This window comes from Typopeltis vanoorti, chromosome 24, assembly GCF_054136105.1.
Source record: "Typopeltis vanoorti isolate ZY-2024b chromosome 24, IOZ_Tvanoo_1.0, whole genome shotgun sequence".
Lineage (NCBI taxonomy): Eukaryota > Metazoa > Arthropoda > Arachnida > Uropygi > Thelyphonidae > Typopeltis > Typopeltis vanoorti.
In genome coordinates, this window is record NC_143572.1 from 59246842 (window position 1) to 59272636 (window position 25795).

Sequence of the window (25795 nt, forward strand, 5' to 3'; positions counted from 1 at the left end):
TTAAGAAAAAATAAATACCTATTGCATCACAGAATAAAAGTGGAAAGACGCAGAGAAAAAATGTTTTTATGAGAAACATTTTTCGTAAAACAAAAAAGAATCAAAAGAATAAAAATGAAACAGTAGAACAATAAATCTGGTGTTCTAATGCCAAGTGAACACAACAGCGAGCCACTTACCACCAGAAGCTGGCTGGAAAAAATAAAAATAAAGCAAGCAAATTGACACAAAAGTGTGGCGACATGTTCAAAGCAGATTGCAAGAATTAAGTTCATTGACACCGAGGGTACTTGGCTTATGCGATTTATTCTTTATGAACAAAACCTTAGGAGTTTATGCAACTTTTAAAACACTAATTACTATCTAAAAAACAACGGGGAAAAAAGGAGTTGTTTTAACCTTTGGTGTTCCAGTAAATGTATTATAAAGAGGAAATAGTTTCCGTAGTGTATACGCGTGGTTGACCCGCTTAGCGTCGAAGTTTAATTCAATGCCGTTAGTTATATATATATATATATATATATATATATATATATCTTCTGAGACATTTAAACATAATTATTTGGTTGAAAGGTCACTGCTATTTGATGGATAGTCTTTTGTTTTTGTTGGGCATGCGCAAAATGGAAAATAAAACAAAAATAATAAAGTGTAGATTTCAACAATGGTTGTGGCACAATTAGTCTGTTTAAAAAATAATTATTAAAAAATGTAGGTTTCAAAGATATTGTTGAAAAATCGGTTGGTTTCAAAACAAAAAAAAATAAATAAATAAAATTGTAGATTTCAAACAATGGTATTGTTGAAGCAATAATAATTATCGCACCAATTTTAACAATGGCATTTTTTCTTTCTTGAAATGTGTCAATACTCTAAACAATGCTACTGTTTTTCATTCTTGAAATGGAAAGCGCTTTCCTTATCTGTTGATAGGGATTATTCCGGGAAAGGGAGGGGGAAAAAAAAGAAAACAGGGGAGGATATTCCACAAGTATCCACCCATCTATTTATTCAACTGAAGCCGACCCAAGTTAACAATAATCCATGTGTTCGCTTTTGAAAGCATGTTGAGACATGTAGCGACGCACGTATGTAGTCTGTCATTGTCTACGGTATCGTTCCACCTAGAGTGAAAGAACGAATCTCCTTTTTGACCTTGACACTGCGGAGAAAACCCGAAAGGGCCAAGGAATTAGGGGAGAGACAGTCTGGGTGACCCACTGCTAAATTCCGATGGTATGTTTCATCCCGAACAAGTTGCAACTGCATCCCCACTCCGCCTGGCACGAGACACGAATCGGTCGGTTTTAAAAGAAAGCCAGGGGAGGGGCACTCTCGCGTCGAACTTGGCATTCGTGGTCGTATAGTTTTCAAAACGCTGAAATAGCAAAAAATTACAAAATAAAATCGACAAATATTTCCATTGAAAGGATTTACCACATCCCCTTACTCTAATAAGATTTCTTTACCTATTTTGAATTCAAATTCGTCTGCAAAATTTGATATTCGTTTTCTGCTTTTTTTTCCCAAGTTCTTTGTCCATAATCTGCCATCATATTTTTATCCTTTAATTTGAGGATAAAGTAAATTTTGTTACTTTATCCTTAAATAAAGTGTAAAGTTTATAAATATCACCGACCATTTTTTTTTTTTCAAAAACCAAAGGTTCGTCGCCCTAAAATATTCGTTTTTTGTGTTTTTTTAATTCAAAATAATAAAATTCTACAAAAGTTGTCAATATTTCCAAGTTCGGTTCCTTTACCTATTACGTTCTGGATGACATCACGGTCGTCATGGTAACATCACACCCGTCTTAAATCAACTAACAAAAAAAAGTGTTTTATGAGACTTTATGTTTCATTTGTCACTTCGCTTTCGCATTTTCTTCATTTTTCGACTTTCGTTCTATTTCTCATACTCCATTTAATTTCTCTTCGTACTTTCTTTTTTTTAATGTTTTTCCTTATGGGTGTATTTTTTATTGTTTTCTTTATACTGAATTAAGAAAGATCTACGAGAATTTTAGAAAAAAGTAAGATATTTTGTTTCTTATGTACACTCTTCAATATTTTTCCACCTTCCATTCTTCGCAAACTTCATTTCTCTTACTCCTTCCCTCTATTTTCCGTGTATTTTTTTTTGTTTAGATAAATGTTTATTTTCTTTTTATATTTCCATTTTTTTCGTTTTTATTTTATTATTTTTTTCTTTAGTCTCATTTACTATCTCTCTGGATTCCTATTTGTCTTTTCTTTCTCTCTCTCCTGTCTTTTGTCTGATCTATCAGTCTGTCACATTCTATTTTAGTTTTACTTTTTATATTTAAAAAAACAAAGAGAGAAAAACGTAATACGTCAAACTTAAGGAGCCCTCGCGTACGTGGTATACATTTCTAACTAAAGATTTTTTTTTTTGTAACGGACCCGGATAAATGACAGTTAAAAAAAAAAAAAAAAAAAAAAAAACTTAGGGTTAGCTAAATCCCTGACCCCCATTTCCATGCAGATCACGATTCTCGAGGGTATTTGTTATCCTAAAATAGTACAATCATTAGCAACGCCATTCACAAAGGCGACTATTATTAGATCGAGCGAGACGGTATGTGGTGACAAAGCGCGCTCATTGTTCGACCACATCCCAATAGTACAATGTTGACATTCGAAATCGCCTCGTGCACACGTAAATCTCTTAGAAATGCCGCCCTGGCATGATTAAGCGAACGAATACGACATTAGTTCGAAATGGAGATGTTTATCGTTCCTAAAACGTAAAACATAAAAATCCAGTATCCAATGGGGTGAGTGAGATTTCATTTCTCGATGCCAGAGGTCGCTTCGGTTTGATAAATCTGATAGTAGCCGTTAGAGACAATCAATCTTGAAATGCACGTGCTTGTGACAGCACAACGAACGCGGCCTCGCTCTGAGTAAAGAGTAGAAGGACATCGGGGGAGTCTGGAACATCCGGACATTCATCTGGGAGGAGGAGGAGGGGGAGAAGAAAATAAGAGGACTGATTCGAAGCGCGCGCCCGTACCGATGTAATCTACAGAGTAGTGTAATTTCCTTTGTGTTATCAATTAATAGACGGCTTATAATCATAGGAAAGTCGCATTTTTCTCTTCCAACTATTTAAGAACTGCTGGAGAAGGGTACTGTGCCGTAAGAATGTGCACGGGGGTCAATAAATACTCAGGAGAAGCTGATGGAAATTTATTTAATAGCATTTTTTTTTAATGGAAGTGCCTTGTAACGAACAAGTTCGGTGTAAATCGGGCCAAGTGGAAATAACAGAAATATAAAGTGTGTATTACCCGCATCCCAGTCACCATAGCAACACCATTACTTGTAGCTTTCCCCTTGTAGAATTAACGACAGCTCAGGGTATTATGGGTGCTATTTTGAATGGGTATCTCGATGGCTGTATTTTTACCTAAAGCCAATTTGTTTCGCGTATTAATACAACGACCCTTGCTTAACACACTCTTTTAAAATATTAATTATAATAAAGTATTCCTCCGTTTAAACTCCGATGACATCCCGTTTAAAACACTCGTAAAAAACGATTACAGTAAATCCTTACAACAGCTTGATAACTTATTTTCTGAACAATTCTCGGAAAAGAATGTCATGCAGACAACTAATTGGAAGAATGACCTTGTATCGTGATGGATAGATTCATTTTTTTTTTCCTCCCGTCAATTAGTCATATTAATCGTACTGAGTTTCTCGGCAGTTTTTTTTTCCCCTCAATTATCAAATGAATTTAAGAGTAGGAGAGATTTGCACAATTCGGGAACGCGAGAAAGGACAATCATCAATAAAAATGTCGTTAAATACTTCTTTGGAAAAAGGCTGTTGCGACATCATCCTAATCAAGAGTTCTAAATTATTGCGTGCCTCTTCATCCCCCCCCCCTTAAAATGAGTCGTGTAAATGCTAAACTTTGCAACTGTCTCTCCTATACTGAAGGGGTACGATTTCTGTATGACCCCCTCCCCCACGAAAGGGTTATAACCTATAATATGTTAGTACTATGACTAGACTAGGAAGCCGAAGAGTTTATTTTAATTTTTTTAATTATTATTTTGCATAGCCGCAAGTCCTTCAAACTATAGTCCGAGAAAAGACAACAATGGCAAATACAGGGAACAACAATTAGTTGCACGCGTGGAACAAAATAGAAAAAAAAAAAAAAAAAAAGACCAATACTAGAAAACAGATCAAGAATACTGTTACTATATTTATAAATTTTCAAACCATATACGCGTGTGAGGAAGCAAAACCTACATCCTATTGAAATTCTTCCTTCCCCGAACAATCCGAGCGACAGCGCATGGACTTTGAGTGGCCTTCAAGCTTGTCTAGTCTTGTTTTATTCCTTCGCTACATTGTACAATGATGTACGATCAAAGTTATGTAACCGCGTACACAATGGATGGACAACTCCTTTAGTTTGTCGAGGCGTGTAAAGGATAGCGTAATAATAAAATTTTTGACAAGAAAATATGATGTGGAAATTGACCGCCAATTGCAAGGTCGTTTGTGTTGACGCAGGTAAATATGAGCGGTGTTAAGTCGTTGGGCACAAAGAACAAGAAACACAAATTGAGGAGAATTTATATTTGAAATAGCTTAACAAACTACCCATAAGTTTCGAATGCTAAATTTCAGGAAAATTCGTCCACTCTAATCCACTAATATAAGAAATAAATGAACAGACTAACAAAGTAATCCTAATAAAGGATTGCTCATAATTGCTATCCCACTTGGGGGTGGGTTAGGAGGATAAAAAATAATCACATGGGCGTTAGTCGGTCCGATTTCATATTTTTAATATCTTCTTTTCTTTTAAAAATAATGTCAATAGATTGGGAAGGAATGAGTCATATCATTAGACTATTAAGGGACATTTCTTTCACGGGTGGATTAAAAGTGTTAGCAAATTTCAACTTAACGTGTCCTCTTCTTGGTAACCAGCAAATAATACGCTAATGTACGGAACCCAACGAACTATAATACCCTCATGGTGTAGATAAGGCAAACAATATGAACTGTCCAAACACACAGATAAGCCTCTACTTTCATTACTTCGTGCATTCGTTAGCCAAGATTAATTATTAGCCAAAATCCATACTAGTTGAGGGAAGAATAATTTATTGCCTCTAGCGGAAAATAGAATTTATTTCCATCCCTGTTAAAGATACTTTGGGGAATAACCGAAGATAAAATTGGTATTATTCGTGGAAAAGCAAAAGAGTGAAAAGGTTAAAAGTAGAAGTGTCGCTTTCCGTTATGCCTGTTTAGAGACGGCCTACGGCATTATCAGGAAGCCCTGAATATTTCGCGATATTAAATACTAGAGGTTTCTATCCAGTGGGATTAGACGCGTTATCTATTTTCCATTCCATTGTTTCCTCTTCATTTGAGGAATAGTTGAATGCGCACCAAAATAAAACAATGGTAGCTCTAACAGAACCCCTTTGAAGTCGGTTTGATGTTCGGTTTTATATAACCAGTTGTATGCATCGAGCTGTATTAGATCGTGCTTCGACTCATTGTTGTACTACTATCATATTGTTGGCATTGTGCCAATAATGAAATTACAAGACGTGAACAGCACGCGCCGGATAGCTCGTCTGCTTAAAATGCGCACACACACTGTATTGTTCATTGAAATCGGAATATATGAGGTGTTTGGCGTGCATTCAAATACGAATATAAATTGCTCTTTATGAGATCAATGATTTCTACAGTTCTGTGCGGTCTCCAATATTTTTATTAATCATGAATACTTGGAAAGAGATTGCGTTTACTTTGAAGTTTGTAACTCGACTATGTTATGTATTTCTTACTTGGGGGATTGCTTCGGACGAGGTATTACCCTGCATGGGGACAATGTGGTGACAATCGGTATCGTTATTGATACCCGTTGAGCTATGGAAGTGAAGGCTCCTTGATAGACCTTCATATAATTAATATTATACCAAGTAATGGTTAAAAAAATAGGTCGCATATGAATATTATGGAGCAAAATTTTGCACGCGCTATTTAAATATAAAAAGAAGAAATCTCGTCAGTTTATTGTATTTTAGAGCAACCAACCACACTTTATATTTTGACTGTTTTTAACAAAAAAAAAGTCGAATTAAAAGAATTGTCATGTATATTAATTAGCCAATATTAAAATTAAAAGCATATAATAAAGGAAGATTCGACGGAGAACGAAAAGTTGATCTGTCTGGATAAAAAAACTAAATAAAGTTAGTGTGTCGCATTACATTTGCTCTGAATACAAACAATGCAATGGTCTTAATTGAATAAGACTTGAAATTTCAGTCGCTACTTAATGTAAGACATCTGCTGAAAGGTGCGATAATTAGAGGCCCAGGGTGCGCTTGCGACACCGGTCTGGTTTTAATGTGTCACCATTATAGGTCAGTATGACACATGCACACACCATCTACCAGCTGACTGCAAGCCTTGTTAACACAATCAACTTCATTCCATTCTCCGTAGCCTCTTAGAAATAATTACACGGATATCTTTCTGTTAAAAAAAAAAAAAAAAAAAAGGAAGGCGTAGTTTATTTTCAAAAATAATTTTCTCATTTTAAAAGTTAGCCTTAACTTTATGTGCTAATGGCTAACGCACACACACACACAAAAAAAAAATAATAATAATAATATAGACTAAATGGATATACTTCGATATCCATTTGATGTGCATAAATTACTATTTTTAATTATTTTTAGCTGAAGTTATACTAGCCAGATAACCGCACAGTGCAGTGATCAGAAATTATAGAGAAAGCAGACGACATAAGCTGCAATAATTATCGATAGAAATGGTCACTGAAAGCAGACGATAAAAGCCGATAACCATAGTTAGAAATTGTTATGAAAACGGGCGAGGAAAAAAAACCTTCAGCATCAATTTTATGCCAAAAGTCGAATAATAAAATCACGATTTTATTATAGAGTATGGAAACATTTTAACAGTATCATCGGCTTTGATAGGGCTACAGTTCGAGTAGTAAAAATGAGTGAAAAATAAAATTAACCCAAGTTTGTCAGGTGCCCCTTGGTGTTTGCAGGATGTATTCCAAATCTTGACAAGGGTTCCAAGGATTTCAACATCTCTTCATTGACCTTGAAACTGGCCTACAAAGACAACCGTCTCTCGCAGACAGTTTAGATAAATTGTTTAATTTTTATTGTAATCAAAGGTGAAACAAAAGAGGATTGGCTCAATCATGAGCCAATAAACATATGCCCGCCACAGAACACCATTCCTTTATTGTACCAGTTATTGCAATTTAGAAGAAATGTACTAAGGAATCTAATGGAACGAAAGAATTAAGAACTCTTATCCACAAGCAACATCACCCAGTAATCTCTTACGAAGCAAGAGTCATCCACATGAAGAGTCGTGTGGTGATTTTCTAATTATATTCATTCTCGACCCACCCTGCCGTACTTATCAACCAGGCGACATCCAGGCGTCATTTCCAGATTTTAAAAAGGGAACGAGTCCGGTCACCCCAATCCCCTTCCCATGAGTCACAATCTGATGTGACAATGGCCATCGAGATCTAAGCCGAGCACGCTATCGCCCAGTACTTTTGGACAAACAAAAGAAATCTGAAGCCGATTGTATTGTTCGCCATCTACGTCCATCATGTGTGCGCGCCGAACAAAAATGACGTAATCCACTTAACACAGAAAAAATTACGCGTAGAGTCGCAAAAAACAAAACGAATTCATTTTTCTCGTGTTATATGTTTTGGCAACGACGTGAAGCGATAAAGAGATCAAAGACCTTCCGGAATTCGTTTGTAATAAGCTTCCGAACAAGACACGACGACTACCCTCGTTTCTCACGGAGAAATAACGCTTCGTTCTCTCCATTGTATCGTTAATTCCATGGAAACGACACACTAACTTCTGCTTAATCGTCTTCTCCTAATTCCAGGTGCAATCTCCGGTATCGCTGACAAGTACACGACCCCTAAGACACCCCTCAACGGGAACCCATTTGTATTTACTCAACCGTAAATGGCGTGCGTGCTGAAACAACACACCAGAGCAAAAGCAGATAAGAAATGAGTGATTACTTAAATCCCGGGCACACTTTAGGCCACCACCAGGTGTTTGGCACCCACAGCTGTGCTTCGCTGTTGATCCGGAGTAGTTAACCCCCCCCCCCAATCCATTCACATCGCATCCCTTGTTCAAACTCGAAGTAACCGCTAGTTGGGGGGGAAGGTTTTTTAAAACGAGGGAACCTTCTGGAGTGTTTTCTTAATAGCAAACGGGAGGCCCCCTTAAAGGAATATATCATATTGATCAACGGTGAGCGTAATCTTCAGTCAGTAGCTAATGTAATTAGCCACGCGAAAAGACAGAAGGGTCTACTCTATCCAGGTGTAATGTAAGCGAATATTAACTTTGGATGGTTCTGGTCTAATGATGCAAGAAATTGTTTCCGCTACCAACTCTTAATTTTGCTGTAAGGCAACTTTAAAAGTGTGTGTGTGTGTGGAGGATGAGCGTGAAGTAAATTAAACCCAGATGAATACACCGCAAAAGACAACATTGAAGGTAAGGTAAAGTACGTGTTCGTATACGAACGAAGCAGGAACAATGGGTGGTGGTAGTGTTGTAAATATTAAAGCTATTTCTGGAACAAGCGTCATCATATTTTTAATGGAAATTCACGGCAAGAAACAAGAGCGCCTGTGGTGAGGTTCGTTGATGTAAACTGCTGCGTGTGTTGACTCAGTTCGACTTAAAAATTTAGTCTTTTTTTTACTGTTTAATGTTGTGAATTTTATCATCGCTGATGGTCACTTTTATAGCCAATGATGCATAAATAATTGATAACGTTATGGCCATGATGAGTAACTGTTTTGGTTAGGAAGTAACTTAGCTGTCACTGTGATGCACAACTCACCCTTTATTAATGGTCATGACAATGCACAACTCACCCTTTCTTAACGGCCATGACGATGCACAAGACATGGCCATAACAGTTGTGCATCATGGCCAAGATACACGACACAATTTTATAGCACGATGCACAATGCTATAATGGTAATGAAGAGTAACTTAAACCATCTTCAAATTTGACGTAGTGTCTCGTATTTTAAATTAATAATACACTTAACACATCTGACTTTGTTAAAATATCAACGTATCATCACCTTTATATAAAACCATATATTTCGACCCGTTTTCAATCACCCTGTAAGAAATGAGTAGAATTCGGATAACGAAACATCCTTTTGATCCCCATTGAGGCACTGTGCTACTGTGGTCACCTGAATATAGTTCCAGACCGTTTTTGTTAAGACCTGATCGCAGTCGTCCACGACCAAACGTTTCTGCATCACTAACAGACATTAAATAAATTATTATTATAATTATCTGAGAATTATTGCACTAATTCCTCTATTCTATACGAAGAGCTACGCAAAACCTTTTAAACGACGTGTGATTTCTTGATTTGTATGAAATTTTCAAAGAACTCCAAGCACAAGCGCAGACACCACCCTCTGAATCTCCCATCAAATCCGACCATTAATATTGCCTTTAATTACCGTCCCGGATTTTGAGGAAGAGACCTTGTGGCAAGGTGAATGCGGTGTGATTACGTCACATCCTGCTTAATTTGGACAGCAGAATACTGGTGTATTTCCGTTCCTCTGACACAGTTCACTGGAGGGGGTAGGAGACTAGAGGTCGTAACTCGGAGACTGGGAGAGAAAAAAAAAAGTGCGAGTTACGTGATGACATGAAGAATACGATGAAAAAAAAAAAAATTAGGATTTTATCTAATGGCAAAAATCTATATGAAATGTGGTATGCTAGATTCGATGAACATGAATATATGTCAAAAGTTCAGCGAGAATCCCAGCAGTGTTTTGATTGCAGGAATCTGTGACATCATAGAATGCCAGGTTCGACTTAGGTAGGATTCTGTGACATACGTGAAAGTTGGTGCTCTTTAAAAAATAAAATAAAAGAAGATATAGACGTTTGTAACCAAATTTTGATGGGGTTTGGATTAACGATTCTGGGGTCTCTGATAGTAAAGTTGGATTCAATCCGATGACGTCATCACACACCGAAAAATAGGAATGGCTTGAATGATGAAAATTGTGTGTGTGTGTGTGTGGAAAATAAATGAACGATTCTAGTGGTATAAACCTCGATGAGTCACTGACTATAGGAGAGTTACTGTAATAAAAATAAATATCAATATTAGGCAACACGAAAAATGCTGAATGTGGGAATAAATAAATAAAAGATTGAGTTTCGAAAAATTTGTTGAGAACAAACCGCCAAAAGAAACCAAACACAGAAAGAAGGAAATCTGCTTAAGAATCCAAATCATTTTCTTACTCTATCCCCATCTTGATCATGCTTAAGCTGGTGGGTGTTGCAAAACGGTATAATCTAAGTAAACTGTTAAGCCTAAATCACGTAGAGTTCTACGTGATTCGAGTTTCATTCTGAGCACTTCTGAAACATCCTCAGTTAAACAAGTTTCCAGGAGGTAGAGTACACCACGAATTCTCCCCGCACACTCCTCCTCCCTCCCTCCCCCCATTCCCGCCTCGGCAGCTCTTTAGCCGTAAGCAAGGTTTATAATCTTGGAGTTTTCAATATGTTCTTTTGATGTGCGGTAATCCCACCGAAGTACCAAAGCGCACACTCGATAGCCCCCCCCCCCCCCATCTTTGAAGTGTGTTCAATCAGACAATCGAAGAAGGAAACAGCCGCAAAGTTGCGTGAAATAACCCCTTCACCGTCCCGTTCCCTCCGCAATCGACGGTCTATAGGCAAGTGGTTGGAGGCAGAGCAGGCACACGTCCGCTATCGCAAGCTACCCTGGTTACATCACGAACCGATGCCTTCAGGGGGGGGTGAAAAGAGGTTCTTAAACAGCAGCCCTTTTGTGCGGTCACGTGACTGGAGAATCGATGGGAACCCGAAGTTTCCTGCGGGGAGGCCGAGGGTAATATTCGTTCTAATATTGCATTGTTTCTTGTAATGGAAAAAGCCTCGGAGAAAATAACTTCCAAATTGCATTTGCAGTTAGGAAAGATAATGCTGTCTCGTAGGGATGGTCTCTAATTATCCCTACGGATAAACCCCGTCGTGGGACCATATCTGAAAAAGATATCTTTTGAGCTCCTTAATAAAGTCTTGAATACTGGCGTCATCATTCGGTTGATTGTCAAAGAGACCTGTTTGGAAATACCCACAAACAGTCCAGATAATTGTTCGTAATATTAAGGAACCGTGCACAAAGTGCATAGGGATTGATTTTTCAAAAAAAAAAAATTAATTTCACATATTAGGAGAAGTTTATAAATTGCCTGAGTTAGTTTGCAATTTGCCAAATCTTAAATTTTTTTTTTATATTTCGTTAATGTATGTTGCCATTCTCCCCCTTCCCCTCCTTCCAGTTTCAGATAGCGAAGGTAATTTTGGTAGCAGATTTAAAAACGACGGAGTTCCATGTAGATCTATATTTGGGAACACGATATTGCGCAAAAGGTGCACACGTTCGCCTACCGATCTCATTCAAGATATCGATTGAGAGGGCAAACTTCGGTAACGTGGCTGTCAGCGTATGAGGAATTGGAGGTTCATTTCGTGACAACACGCTACGGTCGCAAAACGGTACGTTCTCGCTCTGAGGCAAAGCGCGCGAACACACACACACACACACAGATGCGAAATAGTCCTGTGGGAATAGTTACTCCGCTGTCAGTTTCTTCCGGAGAAAGGTCCGCCATCTGTTAACCACCTTCGTATTCTTTATCTCCACTTCTACCATTCTCTTCTTTATTGGCACTTCAAACTACCCTTAGCTCCCTCCCCCTTCTTATTCTATCTGTTTGTGTCTGTCTGCATCGTAGATCTCTCTCAATACCTGCTTTCCCATAACCCCTGACGTCCGCAAAAAACCAAATGACCTTTCACACAAATAACTGTGTTTATTCGCAAATATTTCTACTGGAAACAATTTTTTTCTGAAAAGCGACCTCACATTATTCATTTAGCAAATTCCTTTATTTCTTTATCAGTGTTACGAGGGGTAACTCTTAACGCTTTCTCATTCAATAGAAACAATTGCAACAAGAATCATTAATTATTAATTGGAGCTGCGTTTTTCATCAGCCTATTAGATGTACTCTCTCTGTGACTCACTATCGCTGTACAAGCCATGACGTCATCATTCATTACCGCACCAATTCCGCTGAACTGTATATGGGCACAGAAGAAACTGAACTACTCAATTATTAAGTATGGCGCGTATGTTCTTAAGCTTTTCCCGCATGATTTTCGTAACTGTATACAACAAAACAGTTTTTGCTTTGCTAAGAAATGGTTAGCCAGTCTCATAAGGAAGCAACAGGTTTTTCCTCCCTCAAAACAGGCAAACCGGCAGAAGAACATACGCAATTTGCAGAAAGACATAATACACTAGCCTCATTTCTTCCACCACAAATAAATATAGTCATATCTTAGTCAATGACTATAGGTCATTCGTTCTCGGTGATAAAATGGAACATACAGAACTCATAAAAAATTTTTATTAAAAATTCTTTTGAATTAAAAAATGAAATATGTACTAATTTATTACACTACGTGTCGAACTCCAAAGTTGGTTAATAAAATAATTTTTTCCCCTATCAAACGTATATCTGGGTGTTCTCAGTAAAGTAGGAAACGAGACAATATTTTAAGAAAACCTGAAGTAAAAAGTGCAAAACTCAATAAAAAATGGCAAACGCCTGTTGTATTTCTGTCCAGAAGGCCTTAGAAAGATTATGTTCCAACAAGGTCTGCACGAATTCACATGAAGAAAAGATCCAAACCGCGATCATGAATGATGACGTCATGCCTATTATCGGTTAAAAAACGAGGATCCCGTTAAAAAAAAAAAAGGTAGTTTTAAAAATAACAAATTATTTAACAAATAGTAAAGACACAAATACTATTAGGGGGGAAAAATCTTAAGAATGGAGAAAATATACTTCAAAAGGCATCGCAAATCATAATACTGAAGATAAAAGATATCTTTTGAATGTCTGGAGTAGATTCTTTGTTAAATCCCATCCACCAAAGGTTGTAAACCATCATAGATAGAATAAGCATTCGACATTCCAATATCACTGCTCTAGGGACCAAGGAGAACTTTTGGTCATCTGTACCTCCTACCAATTTTGAAATTTTTCTGTAAGACATTAAATCTGATATGAAAATTGGAAATAATCAACTTTATGCAAATGATATTATAACTCCTGAACAGTGGCGGTTCGTGGCTTGAAATCGTGGGGGGGGGGGACAACTTTCGAAATATACATACACACTGTCAGTACAGTGTATACGTGTTTGGATAAAATATCAAAATTATGGTAAACATTAAAAAAAAAATTAACATAAAAAATATTGTTTATTATCGATAAAACTATACAGTTTGGTATAATTCAAAATTACTTAAAAATAAAATCCATCATCATAACCCCAATAATGTTCTAAAATAAAAACTATAACAAATGTTATGTCTTTAATTGTAATGTCCAAATATTTAAAGAGACGGAGTAAACACGATAAGCACTACGAACACTGTCGCAAACTGCATGTAAACAACAGTGGAACTGCGCGACAGACAGCGCCGCATTACGCTATGACTTGCATATGCTTGTGGTCGTAGCAATATGGCACTGTGGTAAACACAGTGCTGCTAGCGTCCTTCGCCCTCCTAAGTGCTACAAGATGGATTTTTTATACAAAATAAGAGAATTGTATAGGATTGTTGATGATAAAATTAAATATTACAAGCAAATGTAAATAAATTAATAAATATATTTGTATATCGAGAAAAATTGGGGGTGCTGCAGTTCCGTAGTGCCTTATGCACGAGCCGCCCCTGCTTCTGAATAAATATAAGATAAGTCTGAACGATTCCTGAACTAAACTGAATAACTTCTGTAATAAATATGACAAGAAAATCAGCAATACAAAAGACCAAAACTATGAAAATAAACAAGGCATGGAATGGAGAACCGTTAGAACAGTTAAAATATGTTAACCATTGGACACAAAATTTTTCGTGGAGATGGCAAATTCAATCTAGAAACAGATAACAGAATGGTCAGCCAATTAAATAAACGTGTATGGAGTAAGAAGGAATTTAGTCAAAAAAGACCCAAGAAAGGACCAAGATTTTAGTGTGAGATTTCCAAGAGCCTTCAAAGACCGAAATATCAGAACTGGATCAAATCAGAGACTTGAGAAACAATCATCTTTTAAATTTCTGACAATCACGCAGACTCTGCCGGCCTGGTTGGGTTGGCCAAGTGGTTAAGCATATCCGACTAACAGGTTGCGGGTTCAAAATCCGTAGACATGGATGTATGATTGTCTGTAGGTAGATGAATTTCATCTCCCGGTGTGACGTAACTGCCCTGCTTACTGGAGGCCTGAAGTGGCTTGAAAAAGTTCCACGTTGGGTCTCTAGAAAAGGGTTTTCGGACTATGTAGAAATAACCTATAAATAAAAGAGAGGCTCACAAGGGTCGGGAGAATCAATTTTGAAAGTGACTGCAAAATTTTGTTCCAATATATATCAATTACATAAAAAAAAAAAAATAAATAAATAAAAAAATTGGTGATTGCAAATTAAAAAACTCCCGAACTACAGAGCAATCCAACCAGTGCATTTTGCAGGCAAATATTACTTCAAATCTATTTAATTATCATATTAAACCTTCCATCAAAGAGCGAAATCAAAAGCTTTTTTTTTTTTTAATATCTATTCACCTATTTTAGCCTTTTCACTTTTTGAGGATAATGTCTGCAAGCAAATATTAAATATTATACTCGGCCATTTGTTATTTTTAAATGACGCAATCTCATTTGCTGCTAGCGTATTTTGCATGCTACCTACTGGCAAAAACTTTCAGTTATAAAAAGCCGTTATTTTAATGTAGATCTTTCACCCGATGTCTTCTAATGGATATCATACATGGCGAGTAAAGCTATAATGTTGATCTATTTGCTTCTATTTCCTTCCCCCATCCACTTAACTTTTGCCATCGCATTTAGCACAAGGCAGATCTTTTGTTTCAAGACCATATTTCCAGATAAATAGCTACCGATAAAAGGCAATGACGCGGCACTCGCTCGGGTGGAAAATATAAAAATACCGTATCGTCAAATATCCGCACATGAGTTCGGCTTTTCTAAGTCCACTATCGGGATGGCGTCGCATTTTCTGTACTAACTGCAATTTCCTGATTTTTTTTTTTTTTTTTTTTTTCTGCTCCGAAAGGTATTGTGTGATCAAGAGGGGGAAATTTTCGGCGATGGGGGTGGGGAGGGGGTTAATGGTAACGGGTGATCTTCTTGGAAGGATGCCTTTAAGTTTTCTTTTCATATTGCGGGGTTGAATGCGACGATTTCCTTTTGCTTCGAACAAAGTTTGAATCACGCATCACCGCTTAGTTCGGCTCTTGACACGGCCGTTCTTCCCGCAGTGTTTTACGACAGACATCCCCTTTCTTCCCCGCAAGAAAAAGATCTTTCTGTCGATAGCATCGTTAGCGCCCAAGAAAAAAAAAAAGAAAAGAGAAACACGTGCTCCACTTCTGAAGAGCTCATGAACCCATCGATGGACGCCTCCCGAGTTCCTAATAGGCAGCACGGCCTTGTCACGTGGTCAGTCTAAACTTATGTCGGACAATGAGTTTTCAGTGAATACCAAAAGAGGGCGTTTTGATCACAGTGCTCTCACCTCTTACGGCTGCAGACGAAGAAATCAAAATGTCACTGCAATTCGTATAAGGTAATGAATTGCCCAGTCGAAGGTAGCGCCACCTGTCGGGGGAAATACGAAGCCATTCAGGCCTCCGAGAATGGAGGACTGAAATCTCAAACAGGATGACGAAAACCATCTACAACTTAAAGACATTACAAAACATCCACGCACGCCCACTGTGGGATTCGAACCCAGTGTGCTTTGGACTAGATTAGCAGTCTGAAGCTACAAATGTTAGCAAAAAAAAAAAAACTATTTTTCCGAAATGCATTTCTGAATTAGCTACCAAGTCTTATAATCTGAGTATTTTAAATCTATTTATTTTAACTATTATTACTATTATTACGGGCAACTCCAGGGAGTCATTAGACTCATCGAGGGAGGCCCCAAATCCTATTCATCACAACTATTCGACATTCTTACAGTATCTATCATACCTCGCCTTAAACTCATTCACTGTCACAGCATCCACCACAGACTCAGGGAGCGCATTCCACTCATTCACCACTCTAAAAGTAAAGAACCCAGCTCTAACACCTTTACTAACCACACTTTTGCCCAGTTTCCATGGATGTCCCCTAGTCCTCCCACAACCAGCCCTGTTCTCAAAGATATCTTCTGAATTAATTTTACAGAAACCCTTCAGTAATTTGAATGTCTCAATCATATCTCCCCCTCCTCCGCCTATCAACCAATTTTTGCAACCCACAAATCCTCAACCTGTTCTCATACGGTTCATTCCACAGACCTGCTATCATCTTGGTCACTCGCCTCTGGATCCTCTCCACCTCCTCCCCATCAAGAAGAAACCTAGGTGACCAAATCTGAGCACAGTAGTCGAGATGGGGTCTTATCAAGGCTCGATACAGAGGAACAATAACCTGCTTGTCTCTGCTTGTCAATGTATTCTTCAGCAACCAAGTGATTTGATGAGCTGATTTGGCCACTTTTGCAATGTGTCCCCTAAATTTCAATTCCTTATCCACCAACACTCCTAAATCTCGTGCCTCATCAATTTCCTGGAGCACGGTTCCACCAATGGTAAACTGCCGCCAATCTTTTCACCCCAAAATGCATAACCTTACATTTTGCCACATTAAATTGACATCCATTCTCCTTAGCCCAGACCTCCAATCTATCCAAATCATCCTGCAAAATTTTGACGTCATCTGCATTCACTATTGCCCTACCCAACTTCGCATCATCCGCAAACAAATGAACTGTTCCTCTCAGATCCTTTCCTATATCATTTATGAACAAATTAAACAGCAGTGGTCCAAGAACAGATCCTTGTGGCACACCACTAGTCACAGGCCGTCTTGTGGACTCTACTCCTGAGTAAACCACTCTCTGATATCTCTCCGTCAACCACCCTCCTATCCATCTCACCAACCCTATGTCCATTCCCATATGCTGCAATTTACTGATTAGAATTCCATATGGTATCCTGTCAAAGGCCTTAGCAAGGTCTAGTAGAATTACTGTAAACCCATTACCCTTATCCAGCTCAGCCGTCACTCTCTTATAATACGTGAGCAAGTTACTGAGGCATGAACTACCCTTCACAAAACCATGCTGTCCCCGATACAGTATCCCATTTTCTTCTATCCAATCTTGTATTGGACTATGAAATATCATTTTTTTTTTTAAGTGGCGTTTGTTTCTATAGCACAGGCTGTCTGAAACAGATCGCTATAGATTCGATTCTAGTCGCCAACTGAAGGACCTTTTTATAGACGTTTCTTCGGCTAATTCCCAAATTAGTCAATTTTTATAGGTTTTTTTTTCTGAGAACTATTTTTTTTTAACTCCACAGCTTAAAAAATTCTACCGTAGAACTCATGGTATCTCGGACATAATATATACCTATCAGGAATAAACAGGAGTCAGGGCCACAAGATGGCGACATTTTTTCTGGAGTTTCTCTCCCATAAAATCCTTGATTCATTTATAGGTTGAGCTTACTGTCAGTGATGGCTCAAGGGTAGAGTCACCCCGTGTTTCAAAAAAGTTAAAGGACTTCTACCTAATCTTTTTAGGAATAAAAGGCATTAGATGATTTTATATTATTTATATTTATTTATTTAGAATCATGGTCGAAGCAACTAAGTCATGAGATTAGTGTATTAAGTCTGGTCTGTTAAACAGGTGTGTTCTTTGTCTGGTCTGCCTGTTTTCTTGGATGAAAAACTTTCCGTCACCGTGTGGGATTGGCTAATTTACCTTCAATTTAAAAAAAAATTCTTATAAATATTCCTGGCGTCCGATCTGGTTGGCCAAGTGGATAGCCTATCCGCTTTTCAACCAATAAGGTGAGGGTTCAAATCCCGTGGAGGGAATAGAATGGATATTCGTACATATAAAATATTATTATTATTATTAAAAGTATAGTCAGCGCGATTAGCCTAGTGGCTAAAAAAAAAAAAAAAAAAAAAAAAAATTAGCCTAGTGGCTATGCGCTTCGCAATCATATGCCTGGGGAAGGAGTGTCCTGGGTTCGATTCCCGTCGCTGACGTGAGGAGCTTAAGGATCTTCCTCAGCCATAGCCAAATTAATCGGTCTTGGCGTGGACAGTAGGGTTTTTCCTCAGTTTATCTGGAGTTTTTCCTCCCGCAAACAGGCAAGCCGGCCCCTGAACACACAAGAATATACCGGGAGACATAGGGCTAGTCACCTTATCCTCGGGACGAGTACGGCTTAAGATAGCTAAGGGCTTAAGATAGCTCTGTAACATAGTCCGTTCTGGTACTAGTGTAGGGTGTAATATTTTCCAATTTATTTTCGTAGGATCCCAGAAATATTTCTGATCCCTGCTAAACTAAGTGGTCTCATTGTTGACTGAGTTTGTTTTGATTGTACAAACCGAACTCGTGGCAATTACGAAACGCATCCTGCAAATCCAAACCTGACGTGGCTTTCAAACGTAATGATTACCTAGCCCACAACATCATTAGCCATAAATAGAAGTTTTTCTTTTTAGATTTCCGTAATAAAATCGCGCTGCAGCTATGATTCAGGCGGGAGTGATGCGAAATTACTCATTTCATTGATTACATATTGGGACAAAAGAATTCTTGGAAAGCAAAGCAGACTGAGGAAAACGCATTTCGTAATAGGAGGATGTTGGAGTTGGTGCGGGTGCGAAAATCAACAATGAATAAGTGTGTCGGATACGACAATGTTGTACGCATGCGCACAATTCTTGGGATTTCATTGGTTGATTTAAAAAAAAAAAATCGATTTACGACTAATGCTTGGGGTTTTGAAATAAATCTTCAAAGAAATGTGGCGTTCCGTCTTTGGATTCAATAAAGATTGAATTCCGACGTAAAATTTCAACTGTATTTCGTCCCATTTGTAAACAAATACGTCGTTTACCAGCAGAAACGAAGTACTCTGTGTGTGTGTGTGTCACACACACACACACGAGCCAAAAAACCCTCGACAACTCGTAGCTCGAACAGTTAAGATCTCCGAAACCTATTCGCATGCAATTTCCGCCCGGTTTTCCGTTATGTTTCCTGCATGCACTTCTTGCCGGAAGTTTTCTATCGCTCCGATTCCATACTTCCGTCACTATATCAAATGCCTAGACTAGAAGCTCTATAGTTCAAAGTTTCGGGAACTATAGACCTAGTGGGCGTCTCTGGTCGAATTTCTCCCCTCTCTCTTTCAAGTGTATGCGATAACAACCGTTTAAAAAAAAAAAAAAATTAGCATAATTGCGCATGTTCACCTCTACCCGCTTATTTCGATTGGTTAGGCAACGTAATTATAAAATATGCTTACTTAAATCTGCCATATGAGACATTACAATCAAACTGATGACCTCCGTCAACCTCTAGTAAGATTAAGATTCTTTTCTCCCTCATACATATGAAGTAACTTCTACTGTCAAGGACTTCCAATTTTCTTCGTCCCCCCTCCCTCCAACTTTCCCCTTTTTATGTGGCGCGCGCGCGCGCTATTCTTTAAGATGTACGACTATTTTCATGTGACAAGAACGAAGTCACTGTTGAAACGCACCGCTTAATCATCCAGATGTACAATAAGCAATAGAAAAATACGAGAACTTTTATAAGGAGGAAGCAGAGAATAAGAAAGATGTGGGTCAAGGACTTATCACGATAGGTTTCATAATAATAATAAAACATTTATTATTATTATTATTTTTTTTTTTTTAAATTTCATCTTAAATAGCACACTTTCTAAAGTGCGCCATTTATAATCAGCACTAGCGGATGACGTAGAAAAGTCAACAATGAAAAGTGCGAGACACACGCGAATGAAATAAACATGCTCGAGCAAGTAGCTCCTCGCGCTACAGTTGAAAGGAACTAGAGTTTGTAAACAGTAAATGCTGTATTTAAACAGAGTGGGGATATTTTTATTAAGGTTAACAGAAATATTTATTTCCAAATGGATTTGTTTTCAAAGCACTATAGATGGCGCATGCATTTCTTCCCGATTAAAGTTAATATTTATATGAAAACAAAGCTATCTTTCTAATTATGAAAATTTAAAGTAAAGAATTGAAAAGAATACTTTAATATATTTGTTTATCTCCCCTAAACCAATGATTTCAAAATTTTTCAAACGAACAACAACAAAAATTATGGTATTTAACGCGCGCCGAAGCTCTACTCTCTACATAAAAAAAAAAAAAATAAATAAATAAAATAAGAAGAAGAAGAATGTTATAAACGAATCATTGGAATAAAAACAATAATACTGATTTTTACAATGCATTGGGGAAAAAAATTCTAAAAATACGATCCTATATATTATGAATATTTTTTTTAATTACCTTTTTCGTAACATCCGGGGCATTTTCCATTGCATACATGATTGTTTCTGATATCTTAGTATCGAGAGTGCTCAACACTTGTTCGATATTATAAGTACCCACTAGACCCGACGTAAGACGTTCCAAAGCGCTCACATAGTCTCCCCAAGCCTGATCGAGCTCGGACACACTAGAAAGACATCCCCTCAAAACATTGAGACAATATCCACTGCAGGGATGGACTGCCACCCATCCCTGACAATGAGCACAATAGGTTAACTTCACCAAAGCCTTGTTGCACTCCTCGCCAAAGTCCATGTGTTCCGTGGTGTTGATGGCTTCCACTCCTAGATGGAGGGCTTGCAGAAGGGTCCTTGCCGCTTCGAAAGAACGACTCAAGTGTAGAACGATCTTGTACGGAAGGTCACCAAAAGGTCGAACCTCGTGTTGGATTTCGCGAAGACATTCCTGGTATTCCTCGGTGAAGTGCTTGAGTTTGGGATTAATCGACTGATGGTACACAATGGGGAAGAGGGAGTCGAAGAAGGCCAACACTCGGTCTTCAACGTCGATATCCCGTCCACTGATATAGGCCAGAAGGTCGGCATACAAGTGGCCTATAGGAACCTTTGCCATTGTATCCATCGTCCGATACACCTCAGAAAACAAAGTACTTGTGCTGTTCTCGGCCAACTGCACCATCTCCAAGAAAATATCTGTAAAGAAAAAGACAAACGTTGGAATTAATATCTTGAAACTGGTTTTCGAAGAAAAATCAAATTAATACATAATTCTCGACTCAATGAATGGAATGACGCATAGATTCATAATCACTGGGCCAAGTAATTTAGAAATGACTTAAAATAACGACTCCAGTGCCTTAAAATATTGTTTATTTCGATCCTCCCCATTCAATATATGTGGCGTAAGCTTGAGTGAACAGCCATCTTACCGTTCGGCCACAATGACACGCCTATTTCATTCTTGAAGACGTCCCATCCGTCTAAGTCACCAACAAACAATTTTGTACCTCACATAAAGTGTAGAATGAACCTTAAAAATGTCGTTTATCAATTATTAAAAATTATTTATTTATTTACTGAGCTACTACAGAGGTTTTCAAACTTTTATAGTAGCAGGTCCTAGATTATGAACGAGTTTTATTACAACTGGTTTTATTTCCATCTTAACAAATTTTTCCAAGTAATTACCGTACTAAGTACTTTATCTATATGAAATTATTAATAAGGTAATAATGCATTTTAGGAATAGGATCTTGTAGAGATATATAAATAAAGTCTAAATTTCAAAATTAATACATTTAGTAATTTATACAACAAAGGTAAAAAGTAAATGACAATATTATTGTGACAGGTTGTGTACAGTATAACTTTCAGAAAGAGAGCTACGACCGAGAAGGACCAATTGGCGTGAAACAGTGCCCAATTACTATTACATCTGCCTTTCACTTGCATCTGTCCACCTTTCATCGGCTTAGTTGGCCAAGCGGATAGTGTGGGCCTCCATCTAACCTGCAGGCTATGGGTTCGAATCATACAATGAAATGGATGTTCGTGAACGTTTGTAGGTGGCAGACGATCCCCCCCCCCCCCGATGTGTTTCCTGGACGCTTAACAGTCTTTAAAAACGTCCATGTTTGGGTCTTCAGCACAGTTTCTGATTGATCAAACACTCTTCGGAGGTTGGATGTTTTACGTAGAAGGAATACCAAAGCAACTCATACACGAGGGCCGTAGTCTATTGATTAATGAAATTTCAATTGAAGTTTAATAGCTGAAACTAGTATACTTTTAAATGTATACATAATTTACTTTTATTTATTCTTTCTTTAATCAGAAATGTCTTTTTTTTTTCTGAACGTATTTATTTATTCGTATGGAGTTTCCTCTCTTTTTAACCCCCATGAGTTGAGCCCCCTCATGGGGGTTACGTATTTATGGCTGTAGATCCGTGTGTGTTCACGGGGCCGTTTTGCCTGCTTGCGGGATGAAAACCCTACTGCCCGCTGTCCAAGACCGGCTAACTTGGCTATGCTTGAGGAAGAGCCTCAAGTTCCTCACGTCTTCGACGGGAATCGAACCTGGGACACTCCTTCCCCAGTCATATGGTGGCGAAGTGAACAGCCACTAGGCTAACCGTGCGGACTCTGAACGTATTAACACATGCTAACATAGTTACTGTTTTCTAGAAAGAATAAACACATAAGATATGTCAGAAACGTTGGAATGTAATTTAGACTGTTGTCGCAAACTTTTGAACAGCTACAGATCATTTAAAAACAGTCAGTTATCCACAAAACAGAAGCATCTATCAATCAACTGCATAATCACCGTCTGTTGAGCAGTATCTCATTAAATACATACTCTATTTTTCTATTATGTTTCGCAATCCCTGAAAGAGCTGCATGAATTTTAAGAGGATTAAATACGTCTTTTAATAATATATTATTGCTCCAATCAGATTTTTCAGTAGCCCTGAAAAGTATATAAATATTTGACCAAGCTGCAGCAAAACACTAATACGTTTAAGTTAAAAGTAATTACACAAATTAAATGTTTCTAGAAACACTCGCTAGGGAATAAAAAGAAGTCAATACACTGCGTTTAATTCATTATTTATAAATTGATCGTCTTTAATAAATAAACAGTACTTCAGTGGACTAAAAGAGAGGGGGGGGGGGTCTGAAAGAGAAATCACGTAAATACCTTTCAAAATACGTGAGTTCTATTTAATCTTTTTTATAGCATTATCAGGATTATTTAACGAATACTTAACAATATTAAAGATGTAAAAAAAAAAACAGTAAAAACGAAGTCTCAGAAGACAGTTTTCCTCTTAAGTATGTCGTAAACCAATCCTGTAACTTCTGTCAATCAAACACGTGTTGGTTTTTCTATTTTCCTTCAAATCAGCCTAAAAAAAGTGTTTTTTTTTTATATGGGAAATGATCTCTGTGTAGCGTTCACTGGTGCAAAGGATTGTTAGAAACAGCGTAAAGAAGAATGGAGAAGGAAGGAGAGAAGAGGGGAAAAAAAAAAAAAAAAGAAGGTGAAAATCACACAATGCACTTCGAACAACAATGAGGGCAAAAGGAGTCATCATCGAATAGATGGTTTCGTCTATCCGGCTCTGTACACAATAGCCATTGTGATAGAGACAGCACCTCCGGAGGTTCAAGGCCAACTGAAAGACATGTCGAACAGAAAAAGGTAGCATCAACCAAAAAAAAAAAAAAAGTACTTATTGATCGGAGTATGTGAGGATGCGCAACCCCTATGACGTGAACTCTTGTAAGCCAGGTGGTAAATTCTCAACTACATACACGAATAAAAAAAAAAAAAAAAAGATTAAAAAAAAAAGAAAATGGGGAGCTGACGAGCAGCCAATGCGAACCAAGTTAATGAATGGCTGTGATAAAAATATTTCTATTGAGAACGGTGTACTGCAAGTAGTGCTTCATGTTCTTAATGCAGTTTTTTTTTCTTTTTTTTTATGGCAACTATTTGGCAAAACCCACAGAAATGCTTCCGGATAACAAAATGAAAGAAAATGCGTTTCTTTTGGAATCCATACAATGTTTAAGATATTCCAATAGTCATCAAAATATGTAATTCCCTGTGAAAATATGCTGTTGTACGCACCTGCGTACAAATATTCAAAGCTCTTTCTTTCATTTGGGAGAGTGGGGGGGGGGGTCCTTCTATCATAAATAAGAGCACTAAAATCTGCGCTCTTATTTATGATGGAAGTGGTATTCTTAAGCTAAAGAGAAATGCACATGATGCGTCAGTTTCTTTTTTAGCATAGCGCGAGCGAAATGCACAGAACTGCACGAGTTTCATTTTTAGTATAGCGCGAACGAAATACACGTGGGCACGTTTTGTATAGCTTTATTGGGGATATTGAGAAATATTTTAGTTGTTGTTTTTTTGTTGTTGTTGTTAATATCTCGTTTTAGTATAACTTATTCGATTTTTTTTTAAATATTTATTTATATTTTGTCTGTGGTATTTAACTAAAATATGGCGTTTCAGAATTCTTTTAATGGTTCACAGAACTTAATTCCTGTGCCGATGAACGTAAACTTATCGCACATTTATTATCGTAGGTAGGCTACAGGTTCGAAAATATCTATAGCGACCAAAAATAAAACTTTTTTTCGAGTCATTTCAGGCACCCAATTAGCACAGTGGTGGTTTCACAGCGGACTATGAAATACGTCTCCCATCTAAACATATTCAAACATTCATGCCCATGGCAGGGGTGGGGGGGATTGGGGGGGGAAGAGATTACCAAAAGGGCAAACAGTTCGTCGGACTCAGATTCATCCATTAACGACGAATATTATTTGGTTTGAAAGACCTGCGTTCGAATCCTATCTATGACTCGAAAATCTTTATAAGGGATAAGAGTTTTATTTATTTGAAGGTGAGTTAGCCGATCTGATGCAGAGGTGACAAGATTTTCTCTACCTGAAAGTCCGTTTTTTTAAATCTCGCAGCAAAGCAGAAAAACTCCGCAATTAACAGACTGGCCTTAGTTGCTTTAACCTTAAATCCAAACAACAACCTCCGGGTACTCTAAAATAGTTTCACTCAGACATTAGAGACGTCACTTTCTGGTAGAAAGCAGAACGAACAAAGTTGGTGCCTTCAAATTACCCTTTCAAAGAGCTACACGTTCGAATTTAGTCTGCATATTTATAATTACTAAAGACAGTTACTTCAGAGGAGTGGAATTTTTTTTTTTTTTTTTGTTAACTGCACACGTGTAAAGTGATCGACTCGTGTCCATCTTATTTATGCAATCTCGAGTATGAAAAAAAAAATGCCCTTGAGAAAAAAATCCAAACGTAAAATAGAATTACCGTGAAGTTGTTGGACATATCCAGTATAGGAACAAAAAATGAAAGAAAAAAAGAGAGAGAGAAAGAAAGAAACTCTGCATTCCATTCGTTCTCCTAAGTGTCTAGAGGAGGGAACGTTGTAGTTTAAAGTCCAAAAAATATTCATTGGCGGGAAGCGCCATCTGTGGTTGACGCACACTGTAATTACCTTCAGGGCTCGATCAATATGCATGTTCCCAAAAACTCACCTTTGGCGACAGTTCATCATTCGTGTTGTAAAATGATTCATAAACCTGGGAAGA

General features: G+C 37.7%; 1 protein-coding gene across 1 annotated transcript in view; it reads right to left on the reverse strand.

Moving 5' to 3' along the window:
• dally (division abnormally delayed protein) overlaps positions 1–25795 on the reverse strand; it is a 156090-nt gene that overhangs the window by 67896 nt on the left and 62399 nt on the right. The window contains exon 3 of the mRNA XM_090413514.1: positions 20648–21342. Within this exon, the coding sequence (XP_090269640.1) occupies positions 20648–21342 (695 nt within the window). The remainder of the gene's footprint in view (positions 1–20647; positions 21343–25795) is intronic.